The sequence below is a fragment of the Aythya marila genome (genome assembly GCF_965140915.1).
Source record: "Aythya marila genome assembly, chromosome: 7".
NCBI classification, from domain to species: Eukaryota; Metazoa; Chordata; class Aves; order Anseriformes; family Anatidae; genus Aythya; species Aythya marila.
Genome location: NC_139048.1, coordinates 28,513,580 through 28,535,705, shown reverse-complemented (window position 1 = coordinate 28,535,705; position 22,126 = coordinate 28,513,580). Strand labels below are relative to the sequence as shown.

The 22,126-nt window shown below is 41.4% G+C and overlaps 2 protein-coding genes across 28 annotated transcripts in view; one reads left to right on the top strand and one right to left on the bottom strand.

The window, feature by feature from the left end:
- Positions 1 to 7,264, bottom strand: part of WAPL (WAPL cohesin release factor) — a 156,487-nt gene extending 149,223 nt beyond the window's left edge. For 3 of the 6 annotated variants that reach the window (XM_082765226.1, XM_082765225.1, XM_082765223.1), the window contains exon 1: positions 7,127 to 7,264. The gene's annotated coding sequence lies outside the window, so the exon portion shown is untranslated. Of the gene's footprint in view, positions 1 to 269; positions 422 to 7,126 lie in introns of all 6 variants that reach the window. The other 3 variants (XM_082765221.1, XM_082765228.1, XM_082765222.1) reach the window with 2 other exon arrangements.
- Positions 7,265 to 7,353: 89 nt separating this feature from the next.
- The window catches only part of LDB3 (LIM domain binding 3), a 120,838-nt gene continuing 106,065 nt past the window's right edge, over positions 7,354 to 22,126 (top strand). For 10 of the 22 annotated variants that reach the window (XM_082765242.1, XM_082765237.1, XM_082765254.1 and 7 more), the window contains exon 1: positions 13,404 to 13,607. In XM_082765242.1, the coding sequence (XP_082621368.1) occupies positions 13,550 to 13,607 (58 nt within the window). In that variant the 5' untranslated portion in view covers positions 13,404 to 13,549. The other 12 variants (XM_082765240.1, XM_082765236.1, XM_082765235.1 and 9 more) reach the window with 9 other exon arrangements.

Genomic DNA, 22,126 nt, shown 5'->3' with positions numbered 1-22,126 from the left:
CAGTTCCCAATGTCCTCAGACACCAATACCATCATTAATTAAATACAGCCCCCTCCTGGCTTTTAAAGGAAACATGGATGCTTCTACCTTAGCATGTAACCAGATGGAATCCAGGTTTATAATAATCCCTCAACTGTTATTTAAAAATATGAATCCTTTTGATGCTGCTTGAAGTCTCTGAGTAACAGAAGCACATGTCAGAACCCTTTTAGTGTATTGATACATCTTATTTGAAGTGCTGTTTTCCAGATGCACTAATTAAAACTCACTTTCTGCTGCTGTTCAGCGAAGTAAGAAGAGTGATTAATCTTATGAAGGACGAAGTTGAGGTAGTAGCATTAGTCAGCTCTGTGGTAGGTCACAATCACTGGATAGATTACTTCTGAAAATCATTTCTCATCTGAAAAAGAAAAAAAAAAACCTAACACACCAATTTTTCAGGTCCTGGATCATTATGTTCCATCAGATAAGAAATGGATCATGCAGTTTTAACAGTAAAAGCTGTTCACTTTGCACACTGCAGGGGTCATTTATTTCTTCCGAAGGAATTAAAAACATGAAAGCTCCATGAAACATCCTCTGAAACTCCATTTCAATAAATCACAACCATTTTAATTCCTGATTTACCCCAAATTGTTACTTAAGAAGATGGCCAAGAACAAAGGAAGCAAAAAAAAAAAGAAAACATAATTCACAATTTATCAAAATAAAGTGGCTGTAAAGTAGACAGAGAATCCTGAAGCATCATGAAGCACAATACCTTTGCATAAAACATGTTTCTCCTCTTTCCTATTGTAGGCCACTATCACCAAAAGGAACACGACAGTTACCATCTGGCGTCAGATTTCCCCTTGCTTCTTTCACTGACTCAAACCTCCTCGAGTTTTCTCATGTGTAGGACCCAGACCATAGCGATTTCAGAGAAAGGGCTAAGGAGGCCACAGCATGGGTTAGAGAGCTGTATCTGCCAGCTTCCTTTCATTATGCTGCCTCCTGAAATGGAAAGAATCCCCATCACAGCCGAACATGCTCCATTTTTACTGGGTCACAGCACAAAGGCAATTGCTTATTAGATCAGGTCATGAACATGGCAATAGCTTGATCTGCCTGAATTACAGATTTTAAAAATGAAATTACCGCAGGAGTTTTCAGAACAATACAGCTGACTGTCCAGCATCATTGGAAACTATTTCTGGGAAACATAGGATTTGGGCTTTAGGTAACATCAGTGCATTTCTTTTGCTAAAAGCTGGCCAGGTCCACATGGCCTTACCAGCAAAGCCATGCAGGTAGGAACAGGGTAACACCAGTAAGGACTTACTATACAATACTTCAGTCTTATGGGTAGATCCTGATAGAAGCTGGGTTCCAGAGAAATGTAATTTCTCACCCACTTTTTAAGGAGGATTCTCTGAGAGTTGAAGCACTTCACAGAGATCTCAAACGAGCTCTAAATTTGCCAATTAACAATGTTAAAACAAAAGAAAACAAAAAGTCCCATGGCAGTAAAGCAACATGCCCTACTGAGCACTTTGTGTCTTAATGATTAGTTTCCTACTTAAGATTTTCACAATAGTAGTATTTCATCCCCAGTTTTAGACCTCTTAGGAGTGAAGAGATATCTGAAAAAGGATCCTGCTTGTGCAAGGAATATCAGCAACTGAAATACTTTGCATAAGTATTAATGCAACAGTCTCAGCTATTACATGCTCAGTGCAAATTACACTCAAAATATCGGTTGATTTGACAAGTCAAGAGGACACCATGAGGTTTCTGTTTCAACATAAAACTAACTCATAGGCACTTGTCTTCCCTTGCTTCCTCCCTCCAAGAGGTAGTGGCTTGGTTCTACCTAAGAAACACTGGCTCCAGCAGAATCACTTGACTTCAGTTATAATTTGACTGTTATTATTTTACTTAATCTCAATTTGCAAGATCTCTTAAAAAAAAATCACAGCACATATTTCATTGCAACATTCGCTCTGCAATGGAAACTGGAACACTAACATAGGGTTTTCTGGCAAGTTGTACAATAACCTAACCTTTGAATTGCCTTTCTTAGAAAACTTTATGGCATGTCATTGTCATTTTAAACTTTTCTGAATTAATTCAGTTTGATTTGTCTTACTACTTAAAATCCAGCATGCAGCACATTCATTAGGGATCACATTGGCCTGTGGCAGCCAGCACACTCCCTCACCCTGCCCTTCTAATCTAGCCATAAGCCTCTGTAACTCTTCCAAAAGTATTACACCACATCTTGGCAATCCATAAATTGTGTGAGCAGCTCTACCTCTCATTGTTGGATAAGCCAAAGGGTTTAATACATCAAGTGCCTGTGCTTCTTACAACCAGAGATCATGAATCCATACATACAGTAACAATGTGAACCACGGGAGTTAGAAGCTAGTGCTACTATAGCCCTATGCCACAGATGTAGCGGGAAATTAGGAAAAAATGCAAGAATGGTTAAGAAGATTGGCAACATGGAATCTGGGGACCAGTCATTCCAGGTCCTTAGGAATCTGTGAATCCTCATTTACTGCAGCAGTGATGTGTTTAGGCCTGTTATCCCCGAATGCTTTGAGTTCAGTTCCTCCGTTACTCCCAGTATGACTGAAAGGAGTAAGAAAGGAATGGACGAATGTGCAAATGAAAACTGAGATGACTTTGGTTACATCATTACTAAATACCTTAGTCCTCCTGTGAAGCTGTTCTGTCACTGTATTCTGTTGGGGAATTTGAGTACAGGCTCCTATGAACACTGAGTAACAAATACTTAGTTTTGCAGAGAAATCTCTTGTATAGGTTTATGTAGCAGGCAAAGCAGAGTGCTAGCATAAATGCACATGTGCTAAAGGAAAACTTGTGTTCAGGTTTAAATCCAGTTTGTTCTATTTAATTTTTAATACGCACACTACTCCAACAATAGTTTACTCTGGTGTACCTGTTGAGGCACTGGTGTTAAACAAATATACTTTATGCTTCAAGGGCCAGGAAAATTTCTCTGGGATGTTGAAAGGTGGGGCACTGGGATGCTACCCTTTGAAACACCCATATACCTGCAGTCATTCCCCAGTGGCTGCCAAGATTATTATAAAATCTTTAAAATTATCTTCACCCACAACTATGAAGTGGCCAAAGAATTATTTGTAAATAATTACCTCCAAATTCTTTAGTTTTCAAGGAAAAGTGGTGCTTGAGTGGTGCTTCCATTATTTGGAAGAGCCAACTGGCTCAACTTTCTCAGCTAAGTTTACCCTAGTCTTCAGAGGCCACAATTCGAATTGTTTCAATAAACCGTTAGGATGAGCTGAACAAATCATCAGATCAAGGCGCCAGGTAACCACACTGAACAAGGCTGATACTCAGCTGGCATTGCTTTGTGGTAAGCTCCAATGATAATCAGCACTGAGTGAGAGTATGGCATGAAGTCTCTCTGCAACCCTGACAATGCAATTTACCATGGTACCCAAGTTTATCTTTCAATAGGCAAAGCATTTACTCTGGGAGTGCTGCAATATTTTTAAGGTTTTGTGTAAAGGGTCCAAACTGTGAGCTTTTTTCCATAACAAAACAGAGGACTGAAGTTTCTGTTTTAAGAAAATTGCAGTGATGGATTAATCAGCCCGCAACCGAAAGTTGCAGAGAGGTATCAAGTGAAACAGACAGCAAGACATTCACAATACCTTGTCCTTCAGAGAGCGTGCATTTACACCTGAGTATTTACAGATGACCAGTGAGCTAGAATTAAGAGGCCAACATTTACTTAGATAAACTGAAAACAGACCGAATTTAAACTTGAAGAGAATTCAAGCTCTTCTTCTGTCTAAAATCGGACCACCAGATTTGTAGATACTGTGTAGGCATTCTGAGGCTGGACTGGCCCCAAGCATGAAAACAGCCTGGGTTATGAGTCAGGCTGCGCTGCTGGAGTCCTTCCCGCTGATGGCCCATCTTGAATTACCTCCTGGCCTAACTCTGCTTTGACCCTGTGCTGGGCATGTTATGCTACTAATGCAGCTCAAAGAAATGACAGGAACAGTCCAAGAAGGTTACCATATTGACAGCCTTATTTTTTAGTTTTGGGCAAAAATCAAAAAACCCACCTCATTTGGAGCAAAGATGAGTTGCAATGAGTTTGCCCTTCTATGTTGGCAGCACAAGGAACTTTGCAAAAGACTGAAAATGGGAACAACAGATCTCTGTCTTACAAGGTAGAGCCACACTAAAAAGATGATTCTTATCTGAGCTATGCTTGGTACATTTCCCTAAGATCTTCTGTAAAATTTCTGCTAAGTAAAATAACTGTGAAGACCCAAAATACTAGATTCCTTTGGCAGCTTTTTTGCCAACGCCAATATCTAAGCTATAATCCCACATCAATTGGACTGTTACTGGATGTTCCTATAGTGTTTGCTTTAATGGAGTTCCTCTAGGCTTTTATTAGAGGGGAAGTGAAAATGGGGGGTTTTGCCAATTGATTTTATTCACTATTGACAGAAGGAACAGACCACTGAATCTCCAGCCCCCTTACACAGCGTGTACAAAGGACAGTGCTAAGCAACAAACACAGTCACAAATGTAAAGGCTTCACTTACTGGAGCTGATGGAGTGCAAATGCACCCCAGACCTGTGCTCTACTGAAAGTGAGCTCTTCTGTTGCAACAGCCACATCAAAGTCACCACAGAGAAATAACACCTACACAGTGCAAATCAGACTAAAGGTAATATTTTGTTATCGGTTGCAATCAAAGTAACAAAAGCTCTCAGAAAGCCACACTCATCACTGGCTTGCCACTACTTCTGCACTCAGAACTGTAACCCCTTCAGTGGCCAAGGGAAAGAGATCAGATGTCAAAAGCATTATCCTGGGAGAAAGCACATCCATACTTTGTGCTGCAATGTATTACTTTACTCGCTAATTTCCCTAACAGCATCACTGGCGAGGAACCCCTCAGTAGTGGAGGAGGCTAGCCTTGCTGAGGGAAATCATTCTTTTACTTCTCCATCTGCAATGGTTGTGCCTTCAGTTCACACTTAGTGCAACTAAATTGGGCAAACCATAATCAGGTATGAAATCACATTACAGGAATTTATGAAATATGTGAGGTGTGGATTTTTTTTATATTGTTTATTTTAAGAGGAAAACAATCCTTCTGTGACTGATCTGAGGCTGAACAGCCAATGAAGCAGCTGGGGAGACCAGACTGCGATTAGAAGGATGGACAAAAGACTTGAAGAAAGATTTGGAGAAAACCCATAATTAACCCTTGGCAGAACTACCAGAATTTCCCAAGAAAGGAAATAGCCCAGGCTGGGCTAAAACTCATGGGTCAAAAGTAAATCACATTGAGTGTCAGAGAAGACTGGACAGTTAAATCTTCAGTAAGTCACTTTCCAGAGCGCAGCTAGGCTTTTCTGCACAGGATGGCCTGCCAGCAGTCTCTAGTTTTCAACTGGTGATCCTGGAGGTGTTTCACAGAACTATTCCAAGACCACTGGTAGATCAGCAACATTTTTGTAAAACATTGTTTAAAATTAAAGTTTAATACTGTGACCAGTGCCTCCTAGAAAAAAGAGGATAGGGGATTCTGTCCCTCCGAAAGACCAGCACAAGCTGTCGGGAAACAAACAGTTTGTAGGCTCCCTTAGAGACTGCTGAAGAGGTTGAGCTCCCATAGTTTTAATTTCTCTGGCCTCGAGTGATTTAACTATCAATGCACAAGCTAGCAGATTCAACCTTGTTTCAAACAAAACCAAATTCTGAAGCAGAACCCATCAGCCTCTTGTCAGGACAGGACAACAGGCCAACCTGCAGTCTTCCTTGCCAGTGTTCTCCAGGGAGCAGATTCCAAGTTGTTAATGGTCTTGTACAGCTTCAGATATGTGCCTTAGATGATCTAACAGATCATCACTTTATTTATCATCAAATAAGAATAATGTCCCCCCTGTATGTACCACGTTTTCCAGCTAAGTCACCATTTCTGCTACTTTAACAGGTTTGCTCAACTGCAGGAGAACTACCTGTGATTTTGCAGCTTTTGTTGTTTAAAGAGGGCTTCTACAAGCCAGCAGACTTAATGAGGACTTCAACGGATGGCAGAGAGCAAAGGCTAACTCCAAGGAGAGCGAAGTGTGTATTTTCATCCTGATACTTGTTAACACAGATCCACTGCAAAACTCCTCTGACAATTACAATTCCTACCCCTTAAACATGCTACTGAGGGGCTGTGGAGGGTTTTAAATGCACACAGCATATGATGAAACTAGCACAGAGTACACAGAAGTGACACAGAAGGTCAGATCAGGTTCTGCCCTCATTTATTTCCACTGAATCCTCCCAAAGGGAATCAAAGCCCCTCAGTGCAATGGTAGCAACGTGCACAAGATGGAGGCTTGCAGCATGGTAAAAGCGCTGTTCAACGCTGAAAAATTAAACAGCTCATCAAGTTCTGAAGCTCTTGTGGCAGAAGGGGAAAAGATCCCAAGCTCTTTCTGACGCACTGTCTTCGGGATCCCACAGCGACCCGCCGGGCCTGTCCCTGGTGCTGAAGGGGCCGTTACGCCGCGGGCACGCGCCTCTAACCACGCCCGGCCGCGAGGCAGCGCCAGCCTGTCGGCTTCGGGGAGGGTTTTGTTGTTTTTATTTTATTTTATTTTATTTTATTTTATTTTATTTCATTTTATTTTATTTTATTTTATTTTGTTTTATTTTATTTTATTTTATTTTTTAACTCGGAAAAGGGCGGCTGTCGGCCAGGCGCAGCCTCCCGCGCGTTCAGCCGGGCGGGCTGACACGAGGAGGGAGCCGCTGACGAGGCCGCGGGTGAAACCGGCCCCGGGGCTCTCTGACAGGGGCTGCGGGACACGGAAAGCGGGCAAGTAAAAAATAATAATATTAATGATAGTAATAATAAATAAATACATAAAACTCCGGCACAGCGGAGAAGGCAGCGATTTGCCACGTGATCCGGCGGGGAGGAGGCCGGCGGGTGGAGGCTGCAGCCGAGCCCCGCCGGGGGCGCCCCCGCTCCCCCCCTCACCCCCCCCACCCCACCCCCCGGCCGCCATTTCGTGCCTCGCCGCCTCCCTGCGGGCAGCGGCGCCCCCCGGCCGCGAGTACCTGCAGCCACGGCGCTCGGCTCCCCACAGCCCGCTGCCGCTTCTCCCGCTCTGCCACCACGCCAAGAGGCGAGCTCAGTTCACAGCCGGCCGCTAGGAAGCGGCACGGAAAGTAACGGTCCCCGCACCCACGGCGGCTCCCCTCACGCTCCTCCCAGCCCGGCCGGGGGGCGCCGGGCACGCTCCGGGGGGCGGCCGCCGCTTGCGGGGCTCTCGGGGGCGGGCGGTGCCGCCGCCCTTCCCCGCTCCCCTCAGCCCCGCTGGCCGCAAGCGCCGCCCGCTGAGGGCCCGCGGCTCCCGGTCGGCCCCTGGAGTTACCGGTTGCGCCCCGCCAGCTCGGCTCCGACGGCCGGGACAGGTGGGTGGCGCTGAGGGAAGGCGAGGGGCCCGCCGCAGCCGCAGGGTGGAAAACGGGAGGGCTTGTGCTGGCCCAAGAGGAAAAGCGCCTTTGGCGAGCGGAGGGTATAGGGCGGCAGCCCCTTGCCGCTGTTCAAACTCTCCCCGTGGAGGGAAAGTTTCTGTAGTGGGAGGTGTTGCCCAGGGGAGGCTGTGCTGGGGAGGCAGAAAGGAGGTGAGACATCTGGGGCAAACCTAGCTTTGGGGTGCCTTCTTCGCTGAAGAGGAAATCCTGCATCGCTGCACCTGTGGGCGGGCACGGAGGGGGGCCCTGCCCCACCGGGGCGGTGCCGGGAGCCGTGAGGAGGGGGCTCTGGGGTGGCGACCCCACAGGGGCAGCGCGGGGTGCCTCCTCTGAGCCGTGCTGCCCCCCCAGCGTGCCGTGCCCAGTCTCCGGCTCGCTGGCAGCGAGCCAGGCTCATAGAAACCCTGTGACATAGATGTCAGCTCTGGCTATGGCCCTGTGGAGCTGACAGCGATCTGCACGAAGCCTCTCTTCAGCCCTTTTTCTTTTTCTTTCCTTTTTTTCTTTTCTTTTCTTTCCTTTTTTTTTTTTTTTTTTTTTTTTTCTTCTTCATCTTCTTGGGTCTTTTCTCTCAGTAAGCCCAAACTGTTGATTAGGATTCCCTGCAGCATGGCACAAATTAGAGTCGTTGCAGGGTTGCTTTTCTGGTTTCAGCCCGGAGTCAGGTGAGAAGAATAAAAACAAAACAGCAAAGCACGTTGCAGCCTTTTTTCTGGTTCAAGTACCTGCTTTGAAACTGAGCTGCATTTTAATCCAGTTGCTGCTCTTGGTTCAATTAGTGACCTAAAGCTGGTAACCTCAGCACTCTGGCTCCATAGGTAAAAAGGAGTTGGTATAACGTTTACCTAAACAACAGTTGTTTGGGTATTCTTTCTCTTTAAAACAAACAAACAAACAAAATCCTTTGTATCTTGGTGAAGTCGGTGCCACAGAAGCATTAAGTATTACATGCTGTAGTGGGTGCATTTAAAAAACATAACTGAGATGCTGATAAGGCGAGAAGTTTGTAACACACACTGAAGTCTTTTTGCAATATGGGGGTGAAAGTGGCAGTAAATAGTCTGGACAGGTGAGACTTACTCCCTTCCCAAAGCAGCTTCTTAGTCTCTCTCCCCCTCTCCACAGGTGTGGTTTGCAGTTTAACATAGTTTCAAAAGTCATAAAATCTTCTAAAGATGAAGGTTGGCTACTCTATGGTGTATATTCACTCTTTTTTCATAGTAAAAGGAGGCTGTAGCAGAGTAAAAAAGAGTATTTAACATCAAAAATACTGTTTTTTTTTTGTTGTTGTTTGTTTGTTTTTCTCTGTAATGGTGAAAGTATTAATGGCAAATGATCTGGAAGTGAGAGTAAACTGCAAATTCAATGAGCTGGTAAGGTGATATGGGCAGCAGCAAAGGGCCAAACAGAAAGTGGTTTGAGCTGCATTTCTGAAGGCTTTGTGTTACAGAGAAGGGAGATAATGTTCCATTATGCTGCTCTAGCTGTCTCCCTAAGAATACTATATTCTGTTGGGACCTGAAACCGGCATGTGAAAAAGATATCAACAAAGCAGAATTTGCTGAAGCCAAGGGTAGAAAATTTAGTTTCTGAAGAAAGTACAAACTACAAGACTTAACAACTCGACAGAGGAACTCAGAAAGAAGTTCTGTCAGAGCAGAAGGATTTTGATTGAATGGGTGAACAACACTGTACGTGGAAGTAGAAGGAGGAGTAATGGAACTTAGTTCAGGCTGTAGCAGTGAAGGAAGGGAGATGGCAATGAGCTCATTGGCACTGTAGAATAGTTTTGCTTTGGAAGCAGTAATGATCTTGTGCTGAAAAAAAAAAAAACATTGATCCCAGGAGTTACTTCTATATTCAGTTTGACATTGTCAGGGTAGGAATTAAGAGTTAAAAATGTTTTCCATTGACGACGTGTAGAATTTGTATATATTTGTATCGAACTCTTTTGTACTGATTAGCCAATATACAGTAAATACATGCTATTTTGTCCTTTTTTCTGGTCCTTCTTGGTGAAGGTCTTTTTATCAGCAAAGAAGTGATAGCATTTCTCTGCAGTTCAAGTATTTTGCTTGCCCAAAGAAAACGATAAAGGGTTATAGCAACCATGACCTCGCAGGTGTCTTTCTGTGCACCAAAGCACACATTCTGTTGCAGATCAGAAGACAAATGAACTTTCAAGCAATCTACTTCTGAAATGACACGAATGACACAACCTTGCTGCTGCAGTAGCAGTAATTCAAGGCTCTCCCAGGAGCACATCTACCATTGCAACTAAAATACATGATGAGTAATGCAGCCAGCCTAACAAAGTGGTAGCAGCTTGAACAATTGGAATTTCCATGACTTGTTTCCTTTCATCTTAGTTTAGCATTGACTCTAGTGGTTTTTATTTCATTCACTTGATGGCTATGCACTCCCAAGCGTGCAGTTGTAGCTTTCCTAAAGTCTTTTCGCTGTAATACCACATGGTCTCCTAGCATATGTGAATTGTTTCCGCTAGTGTAACGCCTCTGACGTTTTGGAGGGATGGCTCTGCCCAGGCTCTGCGGCATTTGCTGGAGGTTGCAGTATGCTTCTGCGCGCAGAGCTTGCTGGCACCGCGGGCCTGTGGTGCCTGGTACCCATCCAGCTTCCTCACAGCTGCTCCTATCAGTCACCTGGGGACAACTCTGGGGGGGCTTTGTGAGCTCTGGACAAATCTTTGTTTTGCTATCTGAAGAGAAAATGTCACCTGGCTCCTGGAATATGTTGTGTTGTGTGTTGTTGTTTTTTACCTTTAAATATCATTCCTCACACCAGTGGTCTCATTTGACTCAGCATAGCTCCTGTCTGAAGGAAGGGAACTATACGCACGTCACAGGTTTTGACATAGCTGGAGAATGTAGGAAAGAAGGCACCCCAAGAGAAACAAAATGCTGTTATTTGAGCAAACAAAAAGTGATTTTTGGAACAGTCTAATAGGTGGTTATGTAAAGCAACTAAAACCTAATCCAAACACCACAGGCTTCTGAAAGCAGGAGGGTTGTCTACTATGTATACTCAGTTCATTTCATCCTCAGGTTTCCCAGAAGGTTTTGTGGAGGTTTGTGATGGTAGCTTTGATGGCACAGTACCTGCTGCAACAGTCCAGTTCCCTGTGTTTGCTCTGGATACTTGACATGGTGAGCGCACCTGTGTGTCTCACCTCTGAAAAGAAGGCAGGATTGAAATAATCACCTGGGTGGATCACTGGCTTTCTGATCTGCCTGTAGCAGGATAAAAGGTAGACAAGACTAATGCTAAACATCCCCTCAAGTGAAGCTGTGACTGCAGCTCTAGCTTCTTTGCTGTTTGCAGTTCTCCATAATTAAATGTGGAGCTTCCTGAGGGCTGGCAGAGGGGAAACAAAAGCAGGAGGAAAGGACTTAAGCCTGGAAAAAGAAAACTGTGTACCTGATAGTGGTTGCATGGACACATGAAAGAGGTCCTGCTGTGTCGAAAGGCAACGTGGGCCAGGATGCAGGCACATTCCCTGCACTTTCTTTGTAAAAGTACCAAGCTGCACTGAATGTTTCTGTGGACACAGACAGAAACCAAGGCAGTAGAAACAAGTGTCCTCAGCTGAACATGTCATTCAAATGTGAGTGCCCCTAATGAGATTACCACTTTAGTTACATAGCACCCAACCCAGCCTGAAGGATCTCACAAACCCTTTCACATGTCCTAAACTGATAAGCACATGGCATGTTGCGGATGTCAAAGTAGGATAGAAGCACATAGTGTTTGATTAAGCAGCATTTCTGTTTCTTAATGCTTAGGTCTGTTCAGCTTGCTGTGTGTGCAGTTTTATTCTGTTACAGTTCTTGCCATTTTTTAGTTGGTTTTTGTTTTTGTTTTTCAAATGACTGAAGATTTAAGTACAGGAAGGTAGAATGCATGGAGTTCATCGTCCATATAAATGTAACCTCTCTTCTAATATTTTTTTTTTCTATAACACTTTCTTTACTAGTGAAACGGTGGCTTGTCATCTTTGTTTTACTCATGTTTTTCTTATATTTTTCTGAACCTTTGAAATGGAGCCAAAAAAAGGCACTAGAAAAACACAGTGAATTCCTAGAAAAAGGAGAGGAATAGTGCAGTGGAAATTTCTCTTGTGTCTGCCTGTGACCTTTTCAAAAATAATAATAATAATTGAAAAAAAAAAAAGCAGTATCTGAATTAAGAGGCCTACAGGATAAATGAAAAGGCTGCAAGTGGCATGGTTCAAAGTGCAAAAAGTCCTTTTTCTCCCCCCTCTAAGTCATCATTCAAACATCACTGTTTCTGGCCTCATACAGAGATAGCTTACAGACGTAGTTCATGTAAACATGTTCCATAAGTATTTGTGAGACTTTAACCTTTTTTCTTTGAAACTGTGTCTTGCTATGGTTTTGGTTTGCACCGGTTCTACTGTCTGAGTCAAACCCATGTGAATTTCTGTGGTTTGATTTGGACCTTGGACTAAAAAATGTGGTTATGTGGTATAGCCTACAGTCTGTGGAGCATAATTATTTCCTTGTACAAATGGCTTTTCTGCCACTCTGCATGCTAAACAAACTAAGACGTATGTGGTTTTGAAAAATTATTGATCAGCTTCACAGATAAAGGCTGAGGCCATGATTATGTTTGCTCTCTGTAGTTTCACCATCAGTTTTCTGTGACATTTTAAGATGGGTGCATGGGCAGACTGGCACACTACCAAATGGAGCTCCCTCACTAGTGCATTGTGTGGTTTTGGTTGTCTTTTTCATTATCAGAGGAGAGCCCGTGCTTGTTTTTCACCTTAACGTAATGGGAATTTCTTTGTAATGTGAGGGTGAAAGCAAGGGTGCTGCAGAGATACACTTGAGTGCTTCTGGAGCTCCTGCACATGTTAATGACTTGAAAGTGGTGAGTGTTATTTAAAGTTCATAGCTTTATCCTAAGAGCAGAAGCTGTTTATCTTTTTAGTTCTGCCAGCAGCTTCTCCCCTTCCCTCTTGTTCTCTGTGCTTTAGTTATTCCCAGTCTAAGGCAGAAATATATCCCGTGTTACCAAATAAGGGTTATAACGTTTTTTATGGAACACTGAACACAAATTCTATATAAACCATGAAAACTTATGGAGTGAATTGAGGAAGCAGCTAGTTAATTGTATTCTTAATTGTCATGCCTTTAGAAGACTTGTATCAAAACAGTATGACAAGTATGTGATGAAACTATGCTTATTCTATTGAAATTAAATGCTGCTTAGAAATAGCTCATACTTCTATATGCATTCCAAGAGAATACATTTTAATTGTCCCTTGAGAAAGTGTAGGCTATGGAAGCAAGAGCCAAAAATGAAGTTATGAAGTTTTTTTGTCATGTGCGTAGTAGGTACTTATTTCAATTTAATAGATCAGTGTCAGAGAAGGTAAATACACAGTTTTGGTGTTTTATTTCTGCTGTGTATGGAAAGGTGTGTATATATATATGAAAATTACAACTGGTTATGTAAGTGTTTGTATGTAAGAAATTACTACTGGTTATGTAAGTGTTTGATAGATTAGAAATGAGATTTGTATGTTTGGGATTTTAGCATGGGATTCTATTTGCATGTTTTATTCCAAATGTGTTTTGCCCATGAAGTAACTGAACATGAAGAGGGTCTTGAGAAGCCTAGAAAGATCTGTCCCCCCCCTCCCTGGGGGCTATATTAGACCTCTGAGTCATGAAGTCTTTGCATAGTAGGTGTCTGGTTACAAACCTTTTATGGGCCCTACTCAGCTGGGATATCAGCATCTGCATTATAGCTCCCATCTATTCTTAGGTGATATCCCAGCACGACTGAACAGGCAAGGCAGAAAGAAAATTGCTGTCATTATATAAAACTCTGCCCTCTTCTTACTGTGTCTTTTCACCCCATCACTCTACCCCATCCTTCTGTTCTGCAGTGTCCTGGTGCCTTGTGAAGGAGGTACAGGATGGCTTACAACGTGACTCTGAATGGACCTGGACCATGGGGCTTCCGACTGCAGGGGGGCAAGGACTTCAACATGCCCTTGACAATCTCCAGAGTAAGTGAACAAAAAGCCTCGTTGGGCTTGTTTAGGTTTGAAAGTAGCAGTAAACTAATTGTATGTACACTCTAACCTGGCCAAGTAAAATAGAGGATCTTTGCAGCTAGGTCTGAACAAAGAATCGGAGAATATAATGTGGACTCCAAATACACAAATTCACAGCACAGCCTGGCATTGATGCTGTCTCAGACATTTCTTGTTTGTATATTTTTAAGAATGATGATGCTGTCTCCTTTTACATGAGCTTCCAGTTCTATTTTGTATGGTGTTGTCTCTTTTTCTACTGACAGGAGCCTCGCTGGTGCTGTTTTGGGGGAAGAGAGTAGAACAACTATGAATGGGAATACAAAATAGTACTTCTAGAAAGTAATTATGTAACTGCTTGTCAATATGTAAAGTCTAGGTCTGTTCAAAGTGGGCAAAGATAAGGATATATGTCCATGAAAATTAGGCACATCAAGCAGAAGATAGTGCTTAAAATGCAGACTTAAATTATGCAGAAGCCTTCCACTTGTAGCTGATAAACAGCATGTGACTTAATAATTAATTACCTCATGTTGATTATAGATTAGCCCATTTATTTTCTAGCCATCTCTTCCTCCCACCTCCACCACCAATAAATTGGTTTCTTAAATTTATTTATTTTTTAAACTGCGGGTCACTGTAAAGAAATTCAAAATCATTCCCTTTACTATTTTCTGACCAAGCTAGATAGTTCTTTGTAACTTCTGGTTTGGGAGATACCTGCTTTATGCTGCTTCCTACAGCTTCCTTCTTTTTTGTCAGTCTCAAATCTATTCCAGAATGTTTAGATCTTTTAGAGATGTCTTTGTTCTTCCGCAGACCACCTGCAGAAGGCTTATTTTGCAGAGCAATGACAAGAGAGGTTACTTACATAACAGTGTTTAAAAGGAATACCAGAATGATTTAATCAGATAAACAAATAGAATGCAAACAAATGGTCTGCTCCAGTGGGGGGGAGCCACCTACACTGCTTTGAAAAGTTTTTTTTTCATAATGAAACAACTAGTCTGTTGAGTTGTAGGTACCAAACTGAGATCCCTGCAGCAATTGTGATTCAGAGTCATCTGTGAGCTTCTGCAACCTTAACTATCCTATTTCATATTTAAACTGTAAAGCTCTGTCTTATTTGATCTCCCTTACTCTAATATACAATATTCCTTTCTCCATAGAGACATATTTACCTTAACACTAAGTCCTATAATGAGATGACCATTTCATAAACGCTTTTGCAAAAGCAGTCTTTGTTCTTCAGTAATTGAAAAGGAAGCTGTTCTGTGTTGTAATGCCACACACAAAAAAAAAAAGAGCCTACAAAAAAATAAATCTACTTCGTACGCTTGTATAAATTTCACTAAGATTTTTGGTATTTGGTAAATAGTTTTGGTATTTCTTTATTGCACCCAAATTAAGTACGGAGAGGTACCAACATACTTCTGTAGGCATTTTCATAACATTTTGCAGCCTGCACTGTAAGGTGTTGATATTTTTTTATAAGTAATTCAGTCACAGAGTCTGCTATTCAACATCTGGGGCTATGGCACTTACACTTGCAGAAATGAAAAGACAGTTCTTTCAAAGCGAGTCCATTGTCACAGGTTATGATCTCATAAGGTACGCTTCTTGTGCCTGAAGGCGATGTGATTCTGCTGGGGCCTTTGAGAATCGTGTGATGAGCAGGAGTGGAACTGCAATGGTGGGATTCACAGGGGTGGGGCGGAATTACCTTTTCACACAGCTGGATGAATTTCTAGCAATAGAAGTATCAGAAAGCACTGTTAAAATCTTTTGAAATTGTTAATGTTAAAATGTTGTGAAATCTTCCTCGGTGAGGCCCAGTTCTTAGCTGAGAGGATTGCTTTTGGCTCAGATTGGGTTTTGTAGCCTGCCTTAGGGAAAAAGCAGGCATGCAGGAATGAACATAGCTTCTTTTAGGGAGGGCTGGAGTAGGAGCGAGTTGTGATATTTTTAATTGGAACACAGTGTTAGACATGGCTTTTGCCAAAGAAAAAATAGACGTTTTAAGGACATTATCATCTTTTACATGAGTATATCTTCAAATAGATCAGATATTCCCATTATCAGCAATTTACAGTCATAAGTGAGATGAGCTTTGTACTCAATCATAATTGCTGTCTTATGGGGAAAGAAAAACTGCTTAAATTTCCAAGGTATTCATGAGGAGAGAGGAGTCAAAAACAAGTGGAGAAGAGTTAAGGTCACTCTGCAGTTTTCACACTCCTTTAACAATGGAATCAGAAAATAATCTGGGAAGACTTTAAAGATATTTTTCTAGTCTCCACCCCAGAAGCCATCCTACCCTCTAGAACAGATTATTTCATCAGATGTAATGGGCAGGTACCAGAGGTAGGAGAATAGCACCTTAGTGCTATTCTTAGTGGCTATTCTTAGTGACTCTTAGTGAAGCTGAGCATCTGTCACTCCTACTGAAGTGAATGAGACTTGCAGGTTGTTGGCACCTCTAAGAGCTGACACAGGTGGCCTGGTCATATGTGCAAATCTGGTCTTCCAAAATTAATGTGGGCAACAAAGCAGTTTATTTTCTCCTACTGCTGGCATGAACTGTCTGAAGCGAGCAGAATTAATTTTATAGACCTAATCCTGCCTAAGAAGGCTTTTAAGTATAGTTCAAGTGCTGTATTGCAGTGTTACCTAAGGTGGCGTGATTGTACATGGATAGATATGACAGCAGAATCTCTTTGTGTATTTGTGAATAACAGCAAACTTTTCTAGTAAGACAGACTGGCTTGCAGGTGATGCAATGAGCCGAAAGGTATGCAGAAATATCGCCCAAAACAATGCAGTAGCTTATGATTGGTACATTTACTGTGATTGTCCAGTCAGTTTTTTGTTTCCTAATAGAGAGGATTTTTTTAATGTTGCCTGGGTTCCAAATGAAAAGTCAGAACCTGATACCAAAGGAGACAATGTTTAAACAAAATGTAAGAGAACTATTTTGGCTTTATTCTGTTAAGTTAAGAAGTAGTTGGAATCTGGCCGTGATGTAAGTGCAATGAGGAGAAATGGGAAACACAAATAGGAAAAGCCTTCTTAAAAAGATGCTTTTACTAGCACCTTTTCCTGATTATGTCCTGTCTTTCCTCCATTCCCTAGAATACATATGTCATCCTGTCATTGTGACTGCTTTTCCTTCAAGGAACTATGTGATAATATTTATTCTGTACTCCCATTTGCTTTATTACGTATCAGGTATCAGTGCCTTACAACAGGCAAGTGATGGGCAAAAGGATTCCTCCTTGGCTTTTTTATTCTGTGCTTGAAGGCAGGGAAACCTCAGGTGCAAGCAGGAAGCATTCTGCTGCTGTCATTTGGATAGCCATGTGGTGAATATATATTACAATCAGAAGAGTGAGCTGTACCTGCATTGATTGAACTAAGGACATTTAACAAGCTCATTTCAAACACTGAGTCCATGTCACGTGTTAAGCAGCCATGTGTGGTGAATCTAATCACTGAGCAGTTACTGTTCTAGAGCCAGAACTCCAAGTCTTTGTTTCATCTCCAAATGTGAAGTCCTTCACAATCCCCAAAGCCACTGATTAGTATTTAAAATCGTTGATATTCTGTAAAGCTAACAGGTAAGTCTTGTCTTCTAAAAGCCTTCCTTTCTAACTCCTGATGAATAGAGATGTTTCCCCTTTTTTCCCAAAAAATCTCAAATGACTTTGAATCAACTTCTGAGAGTAGGACTAAGTCATTGGACTTGAATATAAAGACTGTCTTACGGCTCGATAAGCTGTGGTAACTTCTTAGCACAGATGGTTTCACATTCTTCCTGTCTTCTACAGTTTAACTTCAAATAGTTCCTTGTGACAGGGAAATGAAGTGCTTCCAGCGCAGCTTTGAAGACCACTCCAAAATTTTCTTATCTGTAACACAATACCTATTTTGTGGGCATCAATATTTCTTTGAGATGATCTGTAACTTTTAGATCACTTCCTGAATGATCCAGTCATCCCATGCAAAGTCATACAATTCTGACTTTTATTATGCATAGTCATTTGTTGGATGTACAGATGTGTTGGTAACATGAGAGAGCACTAGTTACTTGATGCTCTCCAACTATTGCAATCCAATTATGGTGTGTTTACAGCCACAGTTATTGGAAATGATTGCATTTCGGTGAGCCTTAACTCTACAAGTAACTCCTAAAACCCCTGGTTTGGTACTGTTTATCTGAGGTATTGCAGTAGTCAGCATCCACGCTGTGAGTGACAATACGCTATAAAGGGCAGTTGTTTGATATGGTTGCATCTCTCATCAAGCATAAGTGGCAGATCTGTATTGTACTAGGAGGGAAAGAGCTAATGCTATAGCTGTATTCTGTTTCTCTGGCCCAATAAATACCGTGGGTTCAGGGGCCTGGGGATCAGAACATTCCTGGGTACTGGGCTCTCCATTCAAGGCTCCGCTCTGAATAAAGCAGAGCAGAGATTTAAAGCTGGCTGTTCTGGTCCTCTGGGAGGTAGGGCGGTAGATATTCTAAGGTACACAACTTTCCTTATCCTGACCACAAATACCCTGCAAGGTCTGAGGAGTAATCACAATGGATGTTTCATGTAAGCTGCCAGCTAACTTATGCGAAGGTTTGTTTTTTAACCAACATGATTTTTTGGGGAGGACACAAAGCAGTTTCATTGTAAGATGTCCTCTTTTCCCCTCTGGGTAAGCAATCACGATGTAAGTAAGAAGATTTTGGTATCTTCCTTTCAGAAAACACTCTGAAAAATCCACACGGCTTATTGTTGCATCCTTAAACTCAGGATTTCCAGTGGAAGAGTCTTTACTGAAATCTCAGCATCATGATGCAATGTGATTTGAATGTGTATTATATTCAAGTAACTTTCAGGAAGGGTATGGAACTAACGGCAGCTCTTGGTCTAATGATTTTTCCTTTAAAGCAGGGATGTGTATGGAACAAAAGGCAGCCTCTCTTACCTGTTTTTGTGCAATTAAAGTAATACTAAATACTTAGTTTGTTGCTGAAAGCCAGGAGTATATAAATAGTATTATGTACTCCACAAAGCATCTCTGCAGACATTATGCATAGCTCTATTTAAGGTTCTGTTTCTCAATTCTGTCTGTTCTGAATTTCAGGGGACACATTTAGCCCTGTTAGAATGTAGGCCAGATAAATACGAATAATGGCCTGTAATAGCTGAAGTACTAGCTTAAAGGATGTTACATAATAAAACCTGCTGCTCTCATTGTTCTGACATAATATATAACCAGTGGGTTTGAAGCCCTTTCTTTTTGACCTGCCAAATGCAGCTGTTCTCTTTGTGTTGCGGCTGTGTCTGAATCACCAGTGCTGGTGTGGCATTATCTGTAGGAAAGTTCAGTGTATGAAATAACTAGACTGAATAGAATCTATGCAATTACTAACTTGGTCATAAATACAGTCACTATTTCTTGATGGAGAGGAAAAAAATAAATAAATTCCATAGCGACTTTTCGGCTTTTTCCTGTAAGAAAGGAAAACATAACCTTTCCCTGGAATAGGAAACATAATGTTAAGTGTGTTAAGAAACTTGGGCCCCAAAATGCTAAGAAACTGAGAAGCTCAAGAGTGGGGATAACGATAGTTATTTTATTTCCTCTTTATGGAAGAGGAGGAGTTTTCTTAACCTAATGAACCTAACAAGTCCACAATTCAAATGAGTTTTGTTGCTTTTTATCTTGTTTTAACATTTAAGTGTTCCCTGGCAACTGGGTATTCTGGTGTGACAAATTCCTCCGCCTTTGGGTTAGAGTTAATTTAGTTGTGAATATCGTTGATGTAGTATTTCAAGAAATTGTCAAATTCACTTAACTAATAATGAACATAATTTTGTAGATCCTTTAGAACCAGAAAACGCAACAGGAGGTAACCATTAAATTATGTATTTAAAGCTGCTGAACACTTTTTTTTCAGGTGATACTTTTTGTTAGTGTGAGATATTTTAACCCAGCAAATGGCAGTTTTCCATAACACAGCAGATAGCACTGTCATTAGCTCCATTCTGAATCATTATTGCCAAGTGTTCTCCAGCCAGCGTGACACAGAGTGAAATTTGTTCTGCCAATATGTTAGCATTAACTTTCTATACTAGCATCAGCAGTTCTCATCTGGTCACTCTTGTTGTCTAATTAGGAGTGTGAAGAGTACCTTATTTTTTTAAATCCAGTTTTTATATAACTGTAAAAAGCCTTCAGTAGCCTTTGAAGTACTAAAGCAGTGTGTTAAATGGAAAGGTCTTCATTATAATTTAGCATTGATTGTATCCTCAGCTAGCTCCAGCCCACTATTTGATATGGATGATTTATTTTATATATAACTAGAAGTTTCTGTACATAACTACCTCAGATGCCACCGTTTTATAAAGTAACATTAAATGATGTCCAGTGTAATATGAGATAGTGCTCTTCTTTGTTCACTGGGTTTTGCTGCAGAAAGAAGTGGCTGCTCAGTGTGCTGGTAAGTTATTAATCCCCATTGAAGATCATGAGAAAGAGAGAAGGAGGGAAACTTTTGCTGAGTGTGACAAAAATCAATACTTGTAAGTCTTACGGAAATAATTAATTTTAAACTGTGTCTGACAATGTCAGCTATGCATGCTTTAAAATGAATAATGCTAATTGAAAAGAATGGCTTATACTGCATGTGAAAGGGCTGTTTTTTCTAGTACTACTGTAATTAAAGTCTTAATAAAAAAGTTACATGAGAATGAAATTTCAGAATAGGCTTCTTGTTAAAATTGTCAAATTTCTTAAATCCTTTAAAAAAAAAACTTTATAAAGGTATGCTATAATATTTAACTAAATAGGAGTTCATAAAGAATTGAATTCTTGCCAGTACAGAGTGAGGACAAGGATGTCAACAAATGTGCTGTTCAGTCACATTGTGTTGACCCATGATTTACATAATATGGTATATTAAAAAACAAACAAGTATAATCCATCAAAATGTGCTGTATAGATGATGAGGAAAGAATTATGAATGTTAATTAAGCCCTTAAGTTACAATAGCAGCTCAGCAAAATGAAAGCTTGATCAAATGAGTTGCCAGCCTGAGGATGGCCCAGAAGCTTAGTCCAGCTCTCCTGTTACGTGTTCTTTGGGAACAGTCCTAAATAGTCTCCTTTCTGGGTCCACGAAAAGTATAATTTTCCCTCAAGTGTGAAGCTGTTTCTATATTCTTCTGAGAGACTTTGGGGAACAAGAGCAATCAGCTCTTAATTATAGGGGGAAGAAATACATGTAACATAATTTTTCCAGTCACTTTGACTGTAAGCACTCTGTTTCTGGAAGTAGGCAACCTGAAAATAATCAGTTTCCAGCTTACAATTGTCTCCAGATGACATCTTGAACATGTTTACTACAAGATGACTCTTCTTTTTGCTCACAGTGGCTAACAGCCATTTTTCCAGAAAGTCAGTGAGCTCTTGCTCTTCTTTTAGGAAGATGTAATGGGTCAAATGTCTTCAAGGCATGCAAATCCCCTGGATAGGGTAGAGTTACTTTCTGCACCTCCCACGTGCGTAGCTGGAGTTGTGATTATCTATGTCACAGGTGTCTAGTGCCTGGACTCTGAATAAATAGGTTTTAACCTTTCTCCAAAATCCTTCTAAATACACTTGATTTGTAGCAATGGCAGCTGAGGATTAGGGGGAACTCAGCCTTTCATGTGCTGGCACCATACCTCCTCCTTTCCCTTGCTTAGAGTCCAAATTCCAGCTGCTGGGCTATTTTGGCTCCCTCACTTGCTGCTCTTGGTTAGCCATACTTGTTACTAAAGGCACAAACCCTTATTCTCACTAGAGGTAACTAGTTCAAGGACACACACTTTAAACAATTTATGGCTATTCAATTTAAAGCCAGTGTTGGTGGCATTTCATCTTTGTGGCATGAAAAAAAAAAACCACTGTAAGGCATCGTAGTACTTACTATACCTGGTTAGGGTGGCATACATGCTTTTCAGAAGCTTCTGTGGGACTCTCATTCTATATTTAAAGCATCCTGTAACTTAGGAAGCTATTTTGATTTGGAACGATTGCTACATTTACCTCAAGCTTCTGGAATGGGACATGGTATCCAAAATTCCAAAAATACTACATGTAACCCCAGATTCTGGTACATAGTGCCAAATCAGAATGCTCTGGTATTAGGGTGAATTTGGGCTGCCTTTTCTTGATCCTGAGGTTCACTGGGACTGTCCTGCTCTATTTGAGAATGTCAGCATTCTCTCCTTACCTAGTCATAGCTAGTTCAAAAATGGCCAAGGGCAGTTGGTACTATAGCAGGTGTTTAAAAAAGAAATAGACAGCCAAAACAAGATGTTCTCTTTTATCGGAGTTGGCTAAAATTACCTACTCTAGGAAATAAATGGACAGTCTTCCTGATGATTTTTTTTTGTCAGGAGTTGCAAAGTACAAATACACTCCTGCCCTACTGTCAAAATTACTTTTCTGTCT